At 39.3% G+C, this 20,568-nt stretch overlaps 1 protein-coding gene across 12 annotated transcripts in view; it reads right to left on the bottom strand.

Annotated features, from left to right (window-relative positions):
- Positions 1-4,366: 4,366 nt before the first annotated feature.
- The window catches only part of LRRC49 (leucine rich repeat containing 49), a 165,318-nt gene continuing 149,116 nt past the window's right edge, over positions 4,367-20,568 (bottom strand). For 11 of the 12 annotated variants that reach the window (XM_036028582.1, XM_036028578.1, XM_028507880.2 and 8 more), the window contains 2 exons: positions 17,311-17,464; positions 8,127-8,744 (listed from right to left, as the gene is read on the bottom strand). In XM_036028582.1, the coding sequence (XP_035884475.1) occupies positions 8,541-8,744; positions 17,311-17,464 (358 nt within the window). In that variant the 3' untranslated portion in view covers positions 8,127-8,540. Of the gene's footprint in view, positions 4,378-8,126; positions 8,745-17,310; positions 17,465-20,568 lie in introns of those variants that run through there. The other variant, XR_004903811.1, reaches the window with a different exon arrangement.

Genomic DNA, 20,568 nt, shown 5'->3' on the forward strand with positions numbered 1-20,568 from the left:
AATTTCAGATATCTCAATATTTGCAATATTTTTGCCAATATATCTCCTAGGTTCAGGGAAACAAAAGTAAAAAATGAGACTACATCAAATTAAAAGCTTCTGCACAGCTAAAGAAACCATCAACAAAATGAAAAAAGAACCCATTGTATGGGAGAACATATTTGCCAGTGATACACCTGACAAGGGTTTAATTTCCAAAATACAGGGTCCGGCAGAAGTAAGGCCTGCTTGAGTGTGGTTGGTAGGGTAATGATGTGGGTGTAGTAATTGATAGTTTCAATTTGAATATTTCACCTAAAATGTCATATGGTGTGCTTGAGTGTGATATTGTTATGTTACAGAATTACATGCTTATGATTTTGAATAAAAGGGACATTATTTGTGCCGGACCCTGTACATAAAGAATTTACACAACTCAACACTAGAAAGACAAACAGTGCAATTAAAAAAGTGGCCAAAGGACCTGAATAGACACTTCTCCAAAGAGGACATACAGATGGCCAATAGACATAGGAAAAGATGCTCAACATCACTAGTCATCAGAGAAATGCAAATTAAAACCACAATGAGATGTTATCTCACACCTGTCAGAATGGCCATCATCAATAAATCCACAAACAACAAGTGCTAGTGAGGATGCAGAGAACAGGGAACCCTAGTGCACTGTTGGTGGGAATGCAGACTGGTGCAGCCACTATGGAAAGCAGTATGGAGTTTACTCAAAAAATTAAAAATGGATCTGTCTTTTGACCCAGTGATTCCACTTCTGGGAATTAATCTGAAGAAACCCAAAACACTAATTCAAAAGAGCATAAGCTTTTTAATGAAAGCTGGTATAGCTGTATTGAACTAAATCACTTTAAGACAAAAATAATTTCTAGAAATAAAAGAGAGTCATCCCCTAATATCAAAACATCATCTCACTAGTATGTCAGTTTTTAATTTGTATGCACCTAAAAACATGCTCTTAAATGCATAAAGCAGAAAACAATGGAATAGTAAAAAATTTAAAGTAGAAACTGGCATCCTGATTCTAAAATTTATATGGGAACACAAAGACCTAGACTAGCTAAAACAATTTTGTAAAAGAGGACAAAGTTTAAGGAGTTATATCACCTGATTTCAAGAGTTATACAGAATGAGTAATCATGACAGTATGGTATTTGTGTAAAATAGAAAAATGAAACAGAATGCTAAGTCTAGAAAGAGACCCACACATATCTGAGTCAACTGATTTGCAGGGAAGTTGCCCAGGCAGTTCAGTGGGGGAAGGGAACTCTTCACATGAGGCTGTGCGGGAACAACCGGGTTCTGGAGAAGGAAAGGAAAGTTTGCCCCCTGCCTCACAGCATTCACAAAAATTGACTTAAGAAGGATCAGAGTCCTGAATCAAACTGCTAAAACTATGAAGCCTTTAGAAGACAGAGGAGAATAGTTTTGCAAACTCGGGGCAGTAAACCATTGTAAAGAGAACATTATAAAGCACTTGCCATAAAAGAAAAATTGATGAATTAAACTTTATTTTTATTCAAAATAAAAGCATTGTTCCTAAAATGTATAAAGACTCATATAAATCAATAATAAAAAGAAAAACAATTCAAGTTAAATGAAATAGGCAACAGATCTGAGTGTTTAATTCACAGAAGATACAAAAATGACCAAAAAAAACACATAAAACATGATCAACATCATTAGACACCAGAAATGAAATGAAAGCAACAATGAGATAGTTGGACAAGCCCCACTGGAACAGCTAAACATGAAAAGGTCTCAAGTAGCCGACGCTGACCAACGTGTGGAGCAGCTGAAAGTACGCATCACCGAAGGGAGCACACAATGAAGCAGCTACTTTGACAAAATGTACAGCGGCAGTTTCTTCTACAGTTAAGTTTACAGGGTGAACGTAAAACTGGTCTCAGACGGAGCTGTTCCACTGCACAAAAAGACTTGTACAAAAATGTCTTTCCCCTAGACGCAGATGACAATGTGGTGATGGCCACAGGGAAGGGGGTGGAGGTGGTGTGGAGCAGGCAGCGGGGAAATGGGGACATTTGTAACAGTGTCAACAACTTTAAAAAATGTCTCTCTTTATAGTAGCCCCAAGTGAGAAACAACCCATTAGAATGGTTAAACAAATTGTGATATCTTCATACTACTTAATAAAAAAACAATGAATTACATGTGAAACAATATAGTGATTCTCAAAAACATTATGTAGGGTAAAAGAAGCCCTATACAAAGAAATGCATCCTTATTGTTCAATTTACAGGAAGTTCCAGAATAGACAAAATTAATTAATGGTTAAAGAAATTAGGGAAATAGTTGCTCCCCCCACTGGCTGCTCTGAAAAGCCACCTTTGCGTTGTTCCTGGGTCTGGCTCTGGGCTGTCTGCAGCCACCTCCAGCCCACAGGCTCCCACAGCTCTTTCCCCACAGATCTCAAACTCTCACTTAAAAAAAAAGCTACTGCGTTGGATCACCAGATCACTGGATGATGGGACCACCAGATCACTGGATCACCAGATCACTGGATCATGGGGCCACCAGATCACTGGGTCGCTGGATCATGGGATCACCAGATCATGAGAAAACCGGATTATGAGATCACCAGATCACCGGATCAGCTGAACTGGGTCGCCCAGTCACTGATGTGCCCCAGCCTGCCAGGCGCAGCCGTGGACCCCAGCTCAAGATCACAAACTAGGACTCAAAGGAGGAGGAGAAAGTTGTGGAGGAGGCAGGGAATAGAAGAGACACACCCACTAAAGGGAATGCTAATGAGGAAAATGGGTGGCAGGAGACTGTCCATGAGGTAGATGAAGAAGAAGTAGGAGAGGAGGAAGAGGAGGAGGAAAAACCTGATGGTGAGGGAGAGGATGGAGATGAAGATGAGGAGGCTGAGGCAGCTAGGAACAAACGGGCAGTTGAAAATAATAAGGATGACTAGACAGCCCAAAAGGAAAAGTTAATTTTTTTTGAAAAGGGCCACTGGGACCTAGTCACCTTCCACTTCCTTCCTCAGAATCTGAATGCGGTCACCTTCCAGACGGGAGTCCGGCCCGGCCGCCAGCGCCACGGGCGGCGCCACCTGCAGGGCACACGAGCTCTCCACCACTCAATCAGGACGGTGAGTGTGCAACCGGGGAGGCAAAACCCCAAAACTTCCAAGACTCTGCTTGTTTTTCCTTAACAGTACTTTAAAAAGAAAAAATTTGTTTGCATCTTTTATTTACATTTTATATTTTTGTACGTATTGTTAGGGGTCAGCCATTTTTAAAAATCATGGGATGACCAAACCACCCTTTGGAGTGTCCCTTGTCTTTTGACTACTCGTGTTGTGACCATGTGCATTGTAATCTGAAAGGAGAAAAAAAGTCTTGTAAAGAAAAAGCAAAATCAACAACAACAAAATCTTATTCTGAGCATTCCAGTAACTATTTCTGTGTATGTATTTCGGTATATTACAGTTTGTGAGATAGTTGAAAAGGCCAAAGATAAAAAGTTTCTTTTTTTTTGTCTAGGAAGTTGTTGTTTATTTTTATTTTTTAGCCTGTTTATGTGTGAAACAATGTTGTCCAACAATAAACTGGGATTCTAATTTGCTGAGTTGTTCTAACAAAAAAAAGTAAGTTGCTCATAAGGGAGGCGCAAGGGTTGACTAGAAGACATTTTCTGAAGTGATTAAAATGTTTTACATCTTAAATGGGAGGCTAATGATATTTTCAAAATCAATCAATTAGCCACTTAAGTGCATTTCACTGTATATAAATTTAATCTTTAAAAAACCTTGGTCAATCTGCAGAAAAGCCGTACTCAAATATACATGCAGCATAACCAAACATATGTTGTGCTATAAAAATGAAATCTAATTGTCAGTGAGTGTGTGGAGCAGCTGGAACTGTGCGCTCTGCTTGTGGGAGCGCAAACAAGCTGATGAAACCGGTGAATGTGGGCATGTGACCCAGTGATGCCACCACTAACGGTGTGCCTCCCCGAAATCGTACGCAAACAAGTGCTCTGTATTCAAGGCAGTATTGTCTGTAACAGTTATGTACCAGAAGTCACCAACAAGAAAATGGGCACAGAAATTGTTCACCACCCATACAACTGAGTATCAAACAGTAAAAATGAAAGGACCAGAGTCACTTCCATCAGCTGTTTCTGAGTAGAGCTACTCAGAAACAGAATATTGGATAAAAAAGTACAGAAATATACATATTGCATGACACTATTTTGATAAAATTTAAAAATATAAAAATTCAATGAACACCCTATGAGTGTATGCATAAATAGAAATAGTGTGAAAACATGAAGGAATAGTAAGTATTGAATTCAAGATAGTGCTTACTTGCAGGGAAGGAAAGAGGTGCAGAGGAGCTCCGTCTCTGTTTGTTTTATTTTAAATATCTGAAGCAAATGGGGAAAAATATTTATGTCTGTTGTGCTCAGTGGTGGATGCAGGCTATTTATTTGAGATATTGTTCTACATGCATTCTGCATGTTGAAATATTTCAACATAAACAAAGAAAAGTCAACTCTCTGACAACACAAGCTTAGAGAGACTGGTTTAAGAAATTAATAGTTTCGTTGTCTCCTGAAGAGAGACTAAAACTGTCCCACTCCCCAAGAAATATAGGAGTTATTTATTCTTTGGAGCTTTGTGTATAGTTTTAGCTCATTTATTTAGCCTTATTCTCTTTCCACAAAGGATTCATGGTGGCTTGCAACAGAAGACACATAGAATGATCCAGGAAAACATAAACGTAAGTAGAAAATCAGGATCAAAGACAACAAATATTTCATCAATACTGGTTAACCACAGTTGCTGTGATCAAGTTTCAAACTTGACTCTGAACTTCTTGGCAACAGGACCTGTTCCAGCTTCCAGCTGACCCATAAAATCAGGTTACAAAAACTAACCTTTGTTCTTCAGAATTTAAACTTACTATTTTCCTGAGCAGTCTCTCTGTATTCTATTTTTCAATTTGCCTTGCTAACTAGCCAGGTTCTTCTTCCCCTTGTTCTTTTGCTCCTCCCTAAATCCCTCCCTGTCTTCCCTCTTCCTAACTTCTCATTCTTTCATTATTTTACTAAACACCAGGTCCTTAAGACTGGTGGTGGTTATGAATGCAGGCTCTCTTTACGATTTATTGGCTCAAATACTCCTGGGTGAAGTTTTTAACTTCTCTATGCCTCGTTTTCTAATGTTCAAATGGCAATATCGTAATACGTACACCACAGTGTTAGAAGATTGAGAAAATGCATGTGAAAAGCTTTGCATGGTGCTAGTCACTGCTCCATAACTCCTAGTTGTTGTTATGGTTACTATTACTCAGTGGAAGAGAGTGGGAACCACAATGTCGTTCCTGCCCTGGCCAGGAACAGATCAGGAGCAGGGTAAGGCTTCACTGTCTCACCTGCACGAGCACTAGCTCCGTGAAGCTCAGGAAGTGGGAGCTGGTACCAGCACCTCCCTCAGATTCAGTTGCACAGGTAACTAGCCTCAACTCCTACTGCACACTTGGCAGCCACCCCCAGATCTAGCAGCACATTTAACCATCTAGCTACTGCACCAAAACATGGGGGACACTGGACATTTCTGCTTTTGAGGCAACTCCAGTATTTTGTTTCTGCTTAAGATTCCTTTTGGAAAAAAGCAAACCTTCAGCACACACTTGCCTGGGCAGTCTCAGACCATGAGATGTGTCTCTCCCCTTTCCTGAAGACCCGGGGAAAGCCCAAATAGAGAAGACAACCTATTCCAGGGGTAACCACTAACAGCCTGGGACCCTCACTCGCTGCCCCGCCCAGTGGACTTCTGAGCCCTGTGTCCTTTCATCTGGAGATTATTCTCACCTAGCAACTACAGCAAAATGGGGTGGGAGGAAGCTGAGTAAAAGGGCAGAGGATCTAGGATAGGGGGACACAGACTTTGGGAGTTTGGAACCAGACAAAATAGGATTCAAGAAGTAGAAACCAATCAGCACGGGGCAGACAAGAAGGAGCTAGGTACAAAGGCATGAGAGACCAAGTGACTGAAGCTGGGGCATAAGGAGGTTTGGTTTCAGGGACACGGCAGCATCCCATTGCCAGGCCTGAAGCAGAGGGTGTAGGTAGAGCCAGCAGTGCCTGTGAGTCTGCTGCCAAATCACTGAATACTGACTCGGGTTCCTTAAACTCCCGGAACAACAGAGGATGGCCAAGAAGACAAGTTCATGTGAGGATCAAATCCCTTTGGCATCAGGGATGAGACGGTTGAGGGAGGAAAGGGAACATTCAGGAAGCCATACAGATTATCCATTAACCAGCCAGGCCACTCACATGCAAAGCCTAGAGTGAGCAACAGCTCCCCACATGCCTGAGGAGCCACAAGTTCTTGCTTTTCCTTTTTACTAGAAGACCACAAACACGGTATTTCTCTTCTCAACATCACCCTCAAGAGAGGATCTCATTTCTGTACCAAACAAGATATAAGTGCCAGGAGAGATTGTTGGTGGTGGAAATCAAGCTCTTTCATGGGATCACAAGGAAGGCTTTCCAGGGACCCGTCTGGGAGGAGTGATCTTGTAAGCTTTATTCAGGTGGAAGGATGCCCGTGTCCCATCTCCGACCGTCCTGCCATGGAAAAAGTCCAACCATGACTTCAGCAAGGCCAAAATGAAGGCCAGTGTCCAGAGTTTGTTTCATATTAAAGCTTAGTCCTTTGGAGCCCACTCGGTCTGCTTCTTTGTTCCCCTGGGGTCATAAACAGCTTTTTCTAAATAACTCATCAATCTCCCGAGTTTTCATAGGCTTTTGATAGGTTTACTCCCTAGTTAGACTGACAGGCCTCTATGGGCAAGCCCCTCCCTGTGGGCCCCCCAACAATCCCGTGTGCGAGGGCAGGTAGTTCTCCCGGGATTTCCTGTGCCCCGAGGATTAAGTCTCCTCAGTGGCAGTCCCCTGGGGCGTGTGAGTCTGCAAAGGCCACAGCTGCCTGGCTGAGCAAGCAGGTTTATACTCCCAGGTTTATTAAGCTCAATGCCTAATTCCCTTTGCTCTCTTTATTAATAACTAGTTAAGTACTTACGATAACGTTACCTTTAATCAGATGAAAATGGTCCATAGGTTTCAATTTAGAAAGACTGAAGGATATTCAAGAAACACTAATCCCTCTTCCTGTCCTGGGGCACTAATTCTGTGGTTCAGCTTGTATCTAGAAGAATAGCAGCTCCATTTATTGGGTGTTCACTGTGTGCCAGGCATTATACTAAATATTTTAAATGCATTAATCTCGTTTGATCCTTACAACAATCTTACAAGGTAGGCACTACTAAGAGGCAACTGAAGTTCAGACTGGTCGCAGGCTGTCAAGGTGGTAGTCAATGCCGAGATGCAAACGCAGGACGGCATGACCTAACAGGGCATGCTCCACAACGTTAGCCTTCTTCGTAAACCTGAGCAATGCTTTTGGGGCAGGATGGTCGAGAGCTCTAGCAGTCCTGGGGCCTTGCTTAGAACTGCAGAAGCAGCTTCCCTAGCTTCCTTCCAAGCATTTCTGTACGGCTTTTTTTTTGTCCTATTTCATTCTCATTTTCTCACATCTTGGTGGTCCTGCTGCCAGTTAACAGTGACTAAGAAAAAATCTGAGCAAACTGAAGTCATATTTACTGACCTATGAGACTTTTGTATCATCTCCAGCTATAGTAATGTGTTCCAACCAGCCTCCTAAACAGCATGAGCTAGGACAAACCCCTGCTATTTATCTGTTTGATCTTTAAATCAAATTAGAAAAATCAGAAACTTTCATCCATAAATCCCTACTACTTTTGAGGTACAGGTACACACATCTACCTAAACAAAGAGCCCCAGAACAGCTAACAACAGAAGGAAACACCTTTCAGAGAAGCTGATACTGATTTGTAACTGCATTTTACATTCACTAAGGGACCCTTAAGACAAGGCATTTTCTTCCTGCCCCAGTTTGGACTCATTTCATATTTTCCGCCCACAGTGACCCGTAGGCTCTCCTGTGGTGTGTTGAGAGTATGCACCTCTTCCTAGGCAAAGAAAGAGAAGGGCTCCTACCCAGCTGAAGAGGAACATACAATAAAATGACAATTCATTTTATTGTCACGAGGCAAACACACTTTTTGTTTACTTATTTATTAATACATTTAATAATAAACTTATACAAAATAACAGGTTTTGGCTTTGAAATCATGACATAAATTAAAAAAGCAAATAACTAGAAATTACTGGTTGAAAGAAGGCAGGAGCAACCCATGCTGAGCCATGAGCGAACACTGAGCGCTTGGGGCTGTGGCAGCGGCACCGCTCGATTCCCTCGGGCTATTTGGTCACCACAAGAAAACTAGCCCCCTTCTCTCACTTTCCTTCTTTCCTTCCTAACCTTTAACTGTGAGAACAGAAGGCAATAATGATTTGCAGTGTCCTGGTTTGCAGGACAGTGTTGTCATTGTCCTAGCGTGTTTAACCTACATATTTTCAACCTTCAAGAACATAAAACTGCTAAAATCAACTGTGACTATAAACCATTTCTATTTCTGGTCAGTTATCTGCTGTAGGCAAAGCTTCATGTAGGAGTTTTTATTGCGAGTTTCTATGACTGCATCCCTAACAAGCTCGATGAACATCTGTGGCCAAAGCTTCTGCAAAGCCTCGTTTTTCGTGTTGATTTCTGTGGCTTCCTTCACAAGGTCCTCTATATACATGTTGCAGAATTTCTTTTTTCCCTTTGTTTCCTGTTAAAAAAAGAAAGATTTGCACTGAATCACAATTGATCCAAAAGCCAAAGCAACAACTAGCTGAACCAGAGAACCTTGAAATAATCTGTTCTGACCCCATCATCAGAGTGGGAACACTTTCCTAAACAGCCTGGGCACAGAGGTGTGCCTGAGAAGAGACGGCCACAGGGCGCTCTGACGCCCCAGCCGACGCCCACTGCTGCTCGACAAGGCTGCAAGGAACTGTGTTTCTCTCTTGGAGTCACTGGATTGTAATTGTTGTTTCTCCGGGTAGCTCAGTCCAGGTCGTTCGCTCACTCAGTGAACTGAACGCACAGACACTCAGCTTCTAGTGGTGAGTGACTCAGAGTACTGACACTGACAGTAATGCGCAGGAGGTCGGTTAATATCCACATACATATTTCAAATAACTGTACCCTAAATTCACTCTGAGCTTTAGGAAAGCAGGTAGTGTGCATTACCTGCTTATACCATTTGGACAAAGTTGGGAAAAGTGTGCAAGGAAGAAGAGGAAATATATATGAGCCTGGGATCTGGAAGCTGGCCTTTAAAAGAAAGTATTCCCTCTCCATTTACAATTAAAAATCTCAGTTCAAAACACAACAGTGGAAGTTTTGAACCCAAGGATATTCAGGCTCTGGGCTCCACTTTCATCCCAGAGGCTGAAACAGTCATTTTCTTTTTAATGCAAGAATTTGACATTAATTTAGGAAATCGATACTTTTGGGGAGTATAAAGGCATGATGATGGAAAGTCAATATATATGGAAAATTCAATGATACAGATCAGATAAGTCAGAATTACCCAGGAACCAATTCACACCAATGGAGAAGGAAGAATGAAGTGTCGACGAGACAACAGGGTAGGACTTGGGAAGGATCTACTGAAACCTCCAACTCAAAATGCCAAAATAATTTCAAGACGCATTAAAGAGTTAGATTTAAAATATCAACACATATTGCCATTAACACTACACTTATAAATATTTGTGATAACAGGAAAAATACATTATAATGCTAAATGGAAAAATACTAAATAAAATTTTGACAGAGGCTGGGTGGTATTAGTATACGTATTTCTCAAAACTTAGCAATTATACACCCAAGGTTTGTATTTCATTGTGTATAAATTTTACCTCAAAAGAAGAAACTGTGTAAGATACTGAACTGTAATTAATGATATACATACTGAATTATTTAGGGAGAAGCATTTAAAAAATAAGGTGGATTTTTGGTAGAGGATGGGTAGATGGAGAGAGATGTGGCCAAGCAAGTACAAGTTTAACAGTGGGATCTGGGTTTGGGTATACGGGTGTTCAGTGTAAAATTCTTTTAACTTTGCTGTATGTTTGAAATTCTCATCAAAAAGTTAGAAAATATATACATAGAAAACATATACTAAAATGTCATTAAGATAGTCTTTGTCTCGTGAGACCATGAAGTTTTCCTCGTTTTTCTATTTCTTTTCCAAATTTTAATATTTTTAGAATAAAATATATTTTACATTCTAGAGTAATTACTGTAAATTAATGATGTGTGTTTCAATTGTCACTAACTTTCCTCAACAGAGGCATATTTTGGAAACTTTCTTATGACACGTAAGATTTTTCTTAATAACCACTCATCATTCAAGGCCCACTGCGCCAATTCGACTCAGTTCACGTGCTACAGATGACAGGCCATTGGGTGACCTGTCATGAAAGTTTGCACAGATTTTGATGTGCGGCAAATAGCAAATGGTTCCAGCTGGCTGCTTCTCCGACGAACCCAACCTCTCTAACTTGGAGACAGAGTCTGGGACTTAGCCACCTGCACTAAGTTAGCTCGTTGATGAGGGCAGCATTTAGCTGCTGCCTTTCAATGCTTGGGAAATCTGGGCTACACAGGAACTACCAGGAGGGGAGACCAGTAACTAAAATGCAACATTTGAAAGTGAGCAATGCATTTATACAAGCATAAGGCACAGAGCACATTTAGTGAATGCAGATTTATATGTTTCTTAAAACATGATTTTGAATTAAGAAAGATAAAGTTCTAGCACTAAGATGAAAATGTTATTATAATATAGGTATAACAAATATATAAAGAAGTTTTAAATGACATATCTTATTAAGTAATTTATACATAGTACAAGTAGAAACAAACTCTTCATAATTGGCATAGTGCAATTTTCGTTGCTTTAAAATTTCCAGCTATAGTTTCTTCCATTACTTCTTCATAAACATGTTGATACAGAAATGTATCTGCTATAATAACAGTTAATTTAGTAACTGCATTTGAAAGCACTGTTACTTCTTCGTTTCTCCTGTCCTCGAGCCAGGGACCCCGCGTCTCTGCAGCGCACTCCCACACTGGTCAGGAGGCTGCAGCGCAGCCTGCCCTGCCGATCCAGAACGGTCCTGGAAAGGAGCGCCACAGACACGCCTCTCTTGCCCTGGCCACTAAGCAATTGTTGCTCTTTGAATAAAGCTTTTCTCATTCTGAAATGCTTTCAGATACTTATTTTTTTTCTGTCCCACAATATACCTATGTGGTTCATGAAGCAAGTATTTTACAAGTCCAACCCTGGTGAGATGAACTGTATACAATACTGTTTGTCATTTTATTGAACTAATTTTTGTTGTCATGAAGATGGTTAGGGGAGAAAAGTAGGCCAGTGGTGGGACTTGCTGTAAAGTGATTTTAACTATAATGATTTTGGGATTTAATCCGTATCTCCACTTTATAAATAGGAAACTAAGGACAATAGAAGTTGAGAGACTTGCCTGGGATTAGATATCATCTACTAACGTGTGCCCAGAGAAAACTCTGAACTAGTCCTTTAAGAACTTGCAGTCTATTTGGAGAGATGGCCTAAGCCTATGAAAAGTTAACTTAAAAAAATTAAGCAGTAAAGAAGAGACATTTAGACAGCAAATACAATCAGTGTTCAGAGAAGAGAGCCCCTGTGCGCAGGGATGACCAAGCAGACTCCCAGAAGCAGCAGCACATACTGTGAGCGAGTCCACAGTCTGGACTTGGCAGGTCTGCATTCTGCAGGCCACTCGGGCAGTGACTTACCACGGGGGCCTGAGGAGTTCACCTGCGTTTCCAGTTTTCTCATCTAAGAACAGGATTGGGTTCTAAAGTCCCTTTCAGCTCTCCAATTCCATAGCCATCGAAAATCTTTTTTATAATGAATCAGGAGAATGGATGGACAACTACTGAGCAGCAGAATTGTACATGTCATGTGTATAATTGTACATGTCATATATATACTGAAAGGGCCTGCCTATGCTGGTTTGTGAGAAACACACTTCAATTCATTCCCCAACAACACAGGATGTACAGGCCAGAGACTGAGCACTTTGTGCTGCAGAGATTTAAATATTTTCCAAGTGGTGGGGACAGGGATATGGTGTAAGTGAAGGAATGCTGGCTCGTGGGACAAGAGAATGATTCAAGGACTAGGGTGAGGTCTGTCAGGTAGTACGTGGCCGAATCAGGGGCGCCAGTCCAAACCAAGCCTGCTAGTAGCCTAAGGTTTTTTGCAAAGTGTTATGTGACTTCAAGTTCACTCTTTTTTCTATGGTATTTCTCAGAACAGCAGTCAACATTCCCTGTTGTTACTTCTTCTTGCTTATTCCTCTCAAACCACTTTAGAGACTGTGTGTGACTCCACCGAAACCACTTCTATTTAAAAAAACCCAAAGACTTTGATTGCCAAATTCATCAATTTTTTCCCTTTCTAGTCTGTACCCCTGGCGTGTTGGAAAATCACAGCCTACCCAACCAAGGTCGTAATTTTTTTTAAAAATGAGAACTTTAAAATTTTGCTTTTCATATATGGATTTTTAGTAATCTGGAGTTAATTTTTGCTGTATGGTGTAAGGTAGGGTTTCGTCAGTACCATTTATTATGCTTGCAGTCTGTCCGCACTAGCCTGCAATGCCTGCTATCCATACAGTCTCCCCGCCCACAGAGGGTGGAGTTCTGGCTCTCTAGTTTGCACAGGGGTCTATTTGTCCATTCCTCCCTGCCTTCGTAGCTGAGTTTTACAATAATACTTACTATCTGGTAAGGCAAGTTCTCCCACTTTTACTCTTGTGTATTTTGGGTCTGTCAGATAACTTTAAAAAAAACCTTTGCTCTGTCAGATAACGTCTATGATCAAATGGTGAAGTTCCACGAATAACCCTCACATTTGACTAAGTATGAGGTTATTTAAACCCTCATACTTAATTTGATTAAAACTGCCTCACATTAACAGATGGGTTTAGGAAGAACTGACATCTGTATCATGTAGGAAGTTTCTGTCCATGAACATTAACTATCTATTTAGTGCTTCTTCAATGTGAAATAAAATTTCACAATTTTATTGAAAACTCTATAAAGGGCTTATACATATTTTATTATTCATGCCTACAATGTTTGTTAGTATAGTAAATAACATATCATTTAAAATAAGTTTTTGAATAATTAATACAACTGAGACTGAATTACTGACTTCTAAAAGTTCTTTATAATTTAGGGAGGTTACTGCAAATTCTTTTTTGTTTATTTGTCTTTGCTTATTTTATTCCCCTGAAGGTCTTTATCTTCCTAATGCTACACATTAATTCTCCACAGTTTCTTATAGAAAATTTATGCTTTCATTATAAGCTTTCAAGTCCCTGATCCATCTGGAATTTATGCTGGTGTAAGATAAAATGACTGAATACTGCTTTTTCTCCCTTCCCTAGTCGTTCTCAAATCACTTATTGGATTGTCCACCTGACTGGTTTGAGGTTATTTTTTATCATATAGTAAATTCTCTTTTGTATCCAGAGGTATAATTGACTTTCCATTCTATTCCATTAGACCATCTCTTCATAACCATCTTGTCTGAGCTGACAAGACTGTATCATATGCCTTAACATCCAGCAGCGTTAGTTTTCTTTCTCCGAGTTTTTATGGCTGCTTGTCTCCCACATGTACTGCAGGATCAACTTGTTTAACAAATACATTCAGTGAAATTTTTTTGTATTTTTATTAGGATCATATTAAATTTTCAGATTAAGAAAAACATTTCACTTCCAATTCTTCTTATCCAAAACATGGTAGGTTTTTCCATTTGCATAAATCTTTTGTGTGCTTCATTAATTTTTTTATACTTTTTAATTGATGTTCGAATACAGTTGTCTCCATTCATATAGCTCTTGCATACTTACTATTTTCTCACTAGGTATTTTATCTTTTTGTGTTGCTTCTGTGAGCTGGGTCTTTCCTCCATTATATTTATTTTGGTTATTAATTATATATATGGAAGCCGTTGATTTCTGCTCTATTACTGAATTTTCTTGTAGCTTTTTATAGTTTCTCAATTAATTCTCTTGGGATTCCCAGTTATTCAACAACTTCAGCTGCAAATACTAAGTTCACTCCCTTCTTTTCAAGTGCCATGAACAGTTCTATGAGTTCTTTCTCTTGTCCAATGGTCTTGCTTTGATAAATAATAATTGTGGTACCGGATGTCCTTGTCTTGCACTGACTGCAACGATGCATCAGTGTTCTATTGCTCTGCACAAACTTGGTGCTTAAAACCACACACATCTGTTATCTCACAGTTTCCATGTGCAGCCCAGGCTCGGCTGAGCTCAATGCTCTGCTCAGGGCTCCACGAGGTGTTAGCCAGGCTGTGTTTTTCCCTGAAGCCTGGAGTCCTCTTTTCAGCTTAAGTGGCTGTTGGCAGAATTCACTTCCTTGCAGTCGTCGAACTGAGGTCCCACTTTCTTGCTGGCTGTCAGTAGGGAGCTGCTCTCTAGAAGCTTTTCACAGTTCTTTCTCCTGTGACCTTCTCCAAAGATGGTGGCTTCCTACTTTAAAACCAGTAGGAGATTCTCTCAGGGAAACCTTGAATCCTTTTTTAAAAAACTTGCCTGATTAAGTCAGGCTCACCCAGGATAATCTCCATTTTTATTAACTCAAAGTCAACTAATTAGGGATCTTAATTCTATCAGCAAAATTCCCTTACCCCTGTCATATTCCGCTGGTTGGCAGCAAGTCACAGGTTTTACCCGCACTTAGGGGAGGACATTATTCAAGAATGTGGATCCCGGGGCCTGAGAACCATGGGGGCCATCCATCTAAGTCACAATTCTGTCACCACTAATGCTAATGTTCCCAAAGCCTCCCTGCCATGCATGACGTCTACTTCCCAGTTTCTAGTTGTCCTTTTTATGTAGTTAAAGGAAATTGAGAATGGGTGTTCTGTTATGTGAAATGCCCTTTCAGCATCTATAGAAATAACCACAACTTTTCACTTCAGATAGATCTATTAATTTTCTAATACTGAATCTTCCTTACATTCTTAGAATAAACTGCATTTGGCTGTAATGTTTATCACTCATTTAATGTTCTGCTCTATGCCAATGGATAACATTTTAAAAGGGTTTTTGCATCACTAATATTCTTAGGTATCTGGTCTGGCTTTTCTTTTTATGTGCAATCCTGACATGACATTTTAAATCAATGTTATGCTGTCAACCTTGAAAAGATGTATAAGTTTTCTTTCTTAGTCAGTGCTTTTGAACAATTTAAAAATCATTGGAACTGTTTGTTCCTTAAAGAGTTGGTAGATTTCTCTATGAACTGTTTTTGTTTTGAATGCAGCTTTTTGACATTTTTCTAAATGCTTTGTTTTGAAATTTTATTTTTTGTCTCATAGAACCACCTGCCTTCAGAAAGAGGAGGACTCACAATCCTGCCAGCTGGGCTTTCATTTTCCTCTTGTGACAAAGTTGGGAAGCCCCTAGTGGCCAAAGGATTATGTTCAGTCTCCTTCACACAGTCCTCTCACTACCTTCCTGTCTCATCTTTTACTACTGTCTGCACCTCAGTCCCTGTGCTTCAACAACACTGACCTGTGCAGAGCTCCCTGCCTTCTCCTTATCTTTTTTATACTTCTCTGCCTTTTATTTACACTGTGCTATATGCCAGAACGGCCTTCTCCCTTTGTTACAGTTGTTTGATCCTTTAAGACTATATCAGAAAGTTTCTTCTCTAGAAAGCCTTCCTTGACCTGTGTTAGCTATCCCTCCTCTACTCTCCTGATACACTGATTTGTAATTATCCCCTGCGTGCCTGTCTCCTCCACTAGAATGTAAGATCCATGAGGGTAAGGGCAGGAACTTCTTAGAGTCCAAATATTATGTGTGATAGATGCTTACTATATATGATTTTTGAATGAGTGAAAGGATATAAATGTACAGAGAATTAAGACGAGACAGCAGATTACCTGACTTCAGCTATGTGAAGAGATTTCATAAGAAAGAAACCTGTTCTATTTTTGACACAGAGCAGTACTAGAATCATTAAGTGAAAGTTATTAATTTAATTTGGGTAACAAGTTCTTCATAATTGGAGTTGTTCAATGAAATAGAGTTACATCATGAAGCAGTGACCTTTCTTGCACTAGAATTGAAAGCAGAATTTGTAAGCTACCTTTGCTACACTATAAAAATATTGCTACATGCATTGAGTTTTCAAGTGGTTTTCAAGCTATAATCCACAAAGGTTCCAAAGGTTCCCTATAGGTTCCAAAGAGACAGTTCAGGATTGGGGCGAGGTGTGGGGAAAGGAAAAGAACAGAAGATACAGTGAAGCTCCAAACCCCCTACTTTTCTCTACAACAAGAGCAGCTCTGCTGTTTTGCTTGGTTTTGACATACTGAGTTTTCAGCTACAATATGGTTTGAATACATAATCCCACAGCTGCTTAAAAAATTGAAAACTACTAGCCTATTGCGCTTCAAATTTTATATCCATGATGTACATATACTCGTGTATCTATACACATCTACATATCCATATCTATGTAGAGTGCCTTGCCCATAAGCCACAGGTGCTCAATCAATGCTGTCTGGTCTGTCTTATTCTTTTGTCCTTTAGTTCCCTCTAAATGTCTTGTAGAATCTAACATTCTTTTGTTAGATGAGTTGTTTCTTCAGCTTTTTATGAGCTCCATCAAGGCAGAAACTGCGTACTTTTCTTCTTTGTGGCTCGTGCAGTGCCCTAACGTTATCTTTCCCCCAACAAACCTCTGAACACCTTGGCTAGGAAGCCACAGTGGAAACATTAACAGGTCAAAATTATATTACATGACTAAGATTACAGAAGTTAATGGTGCAGAATATTGAGGAAGTGAATTAAAACATCAAGGACTCAAGCGAAGAGAACGGCAATGTGTCCCTGGCCAGTCTGGCATGGGCTAGTTCAGTACTCCCTGCAAACCCACGTCCCTTTTCTTATATTAAAGACATTAGGACCTTTGGTCCTACCTTGGTCTGGATTTTTGGCACATATATTTCTTCTGAAGATATTTTTTCTACTGAAGTGAAGATATTGGAGTTATGGGCTCTACTTCTTCCTAATGCCTTGGTGCCTACTGTCCTCACTTTTGCATATTTAAGAACACTCCAGAACAACAAAAAAAGGTTAATTAGTTAAAAGTTTAACCGATTAAGGAAAAAAATGCACAACTGCCAAGTCCTAAGCTGTGTGCGATATATCCAGGCACTAGGTTCCAAAAACCAATGGTAGTTTTACCTCTAGCTTTTCATTATAAAAGTCTCTTGTGGTGTAATTTAACATAGCACGGTTCGTGTTTTCTCCTACAAGTCTTTTGCTATCGTTGTTTTCTTCATTGACAACACCAGGTTTTTTCCCCTTGGTTTCTTGCAGATATCGGAACTGCTTCTTCCTGCACAAAGATAAGAAAGAGATTTAGTTACTTAACACATTTATTAACATGTATGCACTTTTTGTTGGTTTTAGAGGGAAACATATATTCTTCTGAATATTTGTTTCATGGGTTTGATTTTAATGTTTACTTGAGCTCAGTTCAGTACCCTGCTCTTTCTACTTAATTAGACTATTCAACTCAGATTCTCATTTCATAGCTACCAAACATCAATATGTCTCAAGCATTACTAAAGTGAAAAAAATTCTACCATTAAAAAACAATACAAAAATTAAGTAATCACAGAGCACAAAACAACCCAGTTAAAGATGTAAGATGCAGTAGACTGCCCTGGCTGGGTAGCTCAGTTGGTTGGAGCATCATCCCCATACACCAGGTTTTGGGTTTGATCCCTAGTCAGGGCACATACAAGAATCAACCAATGAATGCATATAAGTGGAACAACAAATCAACGTGTCTCTTTCTTTCTCTCTTCTCCTCTCCCTTCTTCTCTCTAAAAATCAATAAAAACACTTTCAACTATTAGCATATCAGGGTTAGATTCTAGTGAGAGGTAAATAATAAAACAAGAAGCCTTGTTTGATTATTAAGAAGAACATAAACAATGTTCTTTATATTACTTATACCCCATAAGCCTAAAATTACAGAGGACTGCAACTCATCTTCCATAAAATAGCTTTCTCGTTTCCATCACTCTGAGTGCCTAAGAATGAATAATATTACTAGTTTACCGTGAACTTCAGATCAGGAGAAGAGGAATATATCTTTTAAAATTTCTTCTTTTTTCCAACTTAAAAGTATAACTCAATCATTTTAGAAATTGTAAGTAATACAAATTTTAACAAGCATAAGGAAATAGATGTCACTCAAATCTATAGCTCATAAATATAAATCTATAACATTGTTCAAATTTGACATACTTCTACGCTTTTTCTATAAATTTTTGTAAAAAGTTAAGATCATACTAAGCATCCAATTTTGTATACTGCTTTCACTTAATATTATACAGTAACTTTTTCCATGTCACTAAAAATTAGTAACTTTAATAAACATATAAAAATTGTTATGTACACCACAATTTACCTAATCAATCCTTTTTATTGGATATTTAGGTGGCATACTACTCTCACTTTTATGATGAAAAAAGTAACATAGGTCTTTATCTGCATTTATTTTATTGATTGATTTTTTAACTACAAGAGCAATGTAAACATATACTTATATCACTTTTTTACATAACTCATTTTATTTTGCATTTATTAGGGTGACATTAGTTAATAAGATTATATAGGTTTCAGGTGTACAGTTCTATAATACATCTGTATACTGTATTGCGTGTGTACTGCCCCAAGTCATTTCCATCACCATTTATTCTCCCTTTACTCTCTCCTACCTTCCCCTACCCGCCTTTCCCTCTGCTCATCACCATACTGCTGTCAATGAGGTTTTAAAAAATTACTTTTTGGTTAGTCCCTTCCCCCTTTTCACCCTGCTGCCTACCCCCTCCTCTCTGACAGCTGTCAGTCTCTTCTCTGTATCTATGGGTCTGCTCCTATTTTATTTGTTAGTTGATTTTGTTCATCAGGTTTCCACTTATAAGTGAAATCATGTGATATTTGTCTTTCTCTGACTGGCTTACTTCACTTAGCATAAAACTATCTAGGCTCATCCATGCTGTCACAAAAGTCCACTGTGTAAATCTATCACTGCTTTTTTATCCACTAATCTACTGATGGGCACTCGGGCTGCTTCAAATCTTGGCTATTGTACGTAGTGCTGCAATGAACATTGGGGTACATATATTCTTTCAAATTAGTGTTCCGAGTTTCTTTGGCTATATTACCAGAAGTGAAATTGCTGGGTCATAAGGCAGTTCCATTTTTAATTTTTTGAGGAGATGCCATACTGTTTTCCATGGTAGCTGCACCAGTCCGCATTCCCACCAACAGTGAATGAGGGTTCTCCTTTCTCCACATCCTTGACAACACTTTCTGTTGGTTGATATATTGATAATAGCCATTCAGACAGGTGTGAAGTGATATCTCATTGTGGTTTTAATTTCCATTTCTCTGATGATTTGTGCAACTCAGCATATTTTCATAGGTCTATTGGCCATCTGTATGTTCTCTTTGGAGAAGTGTCTATTCAGGTCCCTTATTTTAAATTGGATTGCTTGCTCTTTGGGTGTTAAGATTGATAGGTTCTTTATAAATTTAGGATATTAACTCCTTATCAGATGTATCATTGGCGAATATGTTCTCCCATATTCGCCAATGGGAGATTCGCCAGTGGGTTGTTTTTTCATTCTGTTGATATTTTCCTTTGCTGTGCAAAAGCTTTTTAGTTTGATGTAGTCCCATTAGTTTTTCTTGTTTCCCTTGGATGAGGAGATAAATGAGAAAAAATTTTGCTGTGAGAAATGTCTGAGATTTTACTGCCTATGTTTTCTTCTAGGATTTTTATGGTTTCAAGTCTAACATTTAAATCTTTAACCCATTTTTTTAAATCCTTACCTGAGAACACGCTTATTGATTTTTGAAAGAGGGGAAGTGAGAGAGAGGGAAACATTAATGTGAGAGAGAAACATCAATTGGTTGCCTATGTATGCACCCCGATCGGGGACTGAACCTGCAACCCACGAATGTGTCCTGACCAGGAATTGAAGTCATGACCTTTAGTTTTATGGGATGATGCCCCACCAACTGAGCCACAGCAGCCAGGGCAAGCCTTTAATCCATTTTGGGTTTATTCTTGTGTATGATGTAAGAAGGTGATCTAGTTTCATTTTTTTTGCACATATCTGTCCAATTTTCACACTACTTATTGAATAGACTATCTTTACCCTATTGTATGTTCCTGCCTCCTTTATCAAGTATTGACTGACCACAGTGACGTGGGTTTGTTTCTAAGCTCTCTATTCTGTTCCATTGATCTACATGTCTGTTTTTCATGCCAGTACCAGGCTGTTTTGATAACTTTGCCTTGTAGTATAGTTTGATAACAGGGAGAGTGATTCTTCTAACTTTGATCTTCTCGAGATTGCTGTGGCAATTTGGGATCTTTTGTGGCTCCAAATAAATATTTGGAATATTTTTTCTAGTTCT

Source organism: Phyllostomus discolor, chromosome 1, assembly GCF_004126475.2.
Source record: "Phyllostomus discolor isolate MPI-MPIP mPhyDis1 chromosome 1, mPhyDis1.pri.v3, whole genome shotgun sequence".
NCBI classification, from domain to species: Eukaryota; Metazoa; Chordata; class Mammalia; order Chiroptera; family Phyllostomidae; genus Phyllostomus; species Phyllostomus discolor.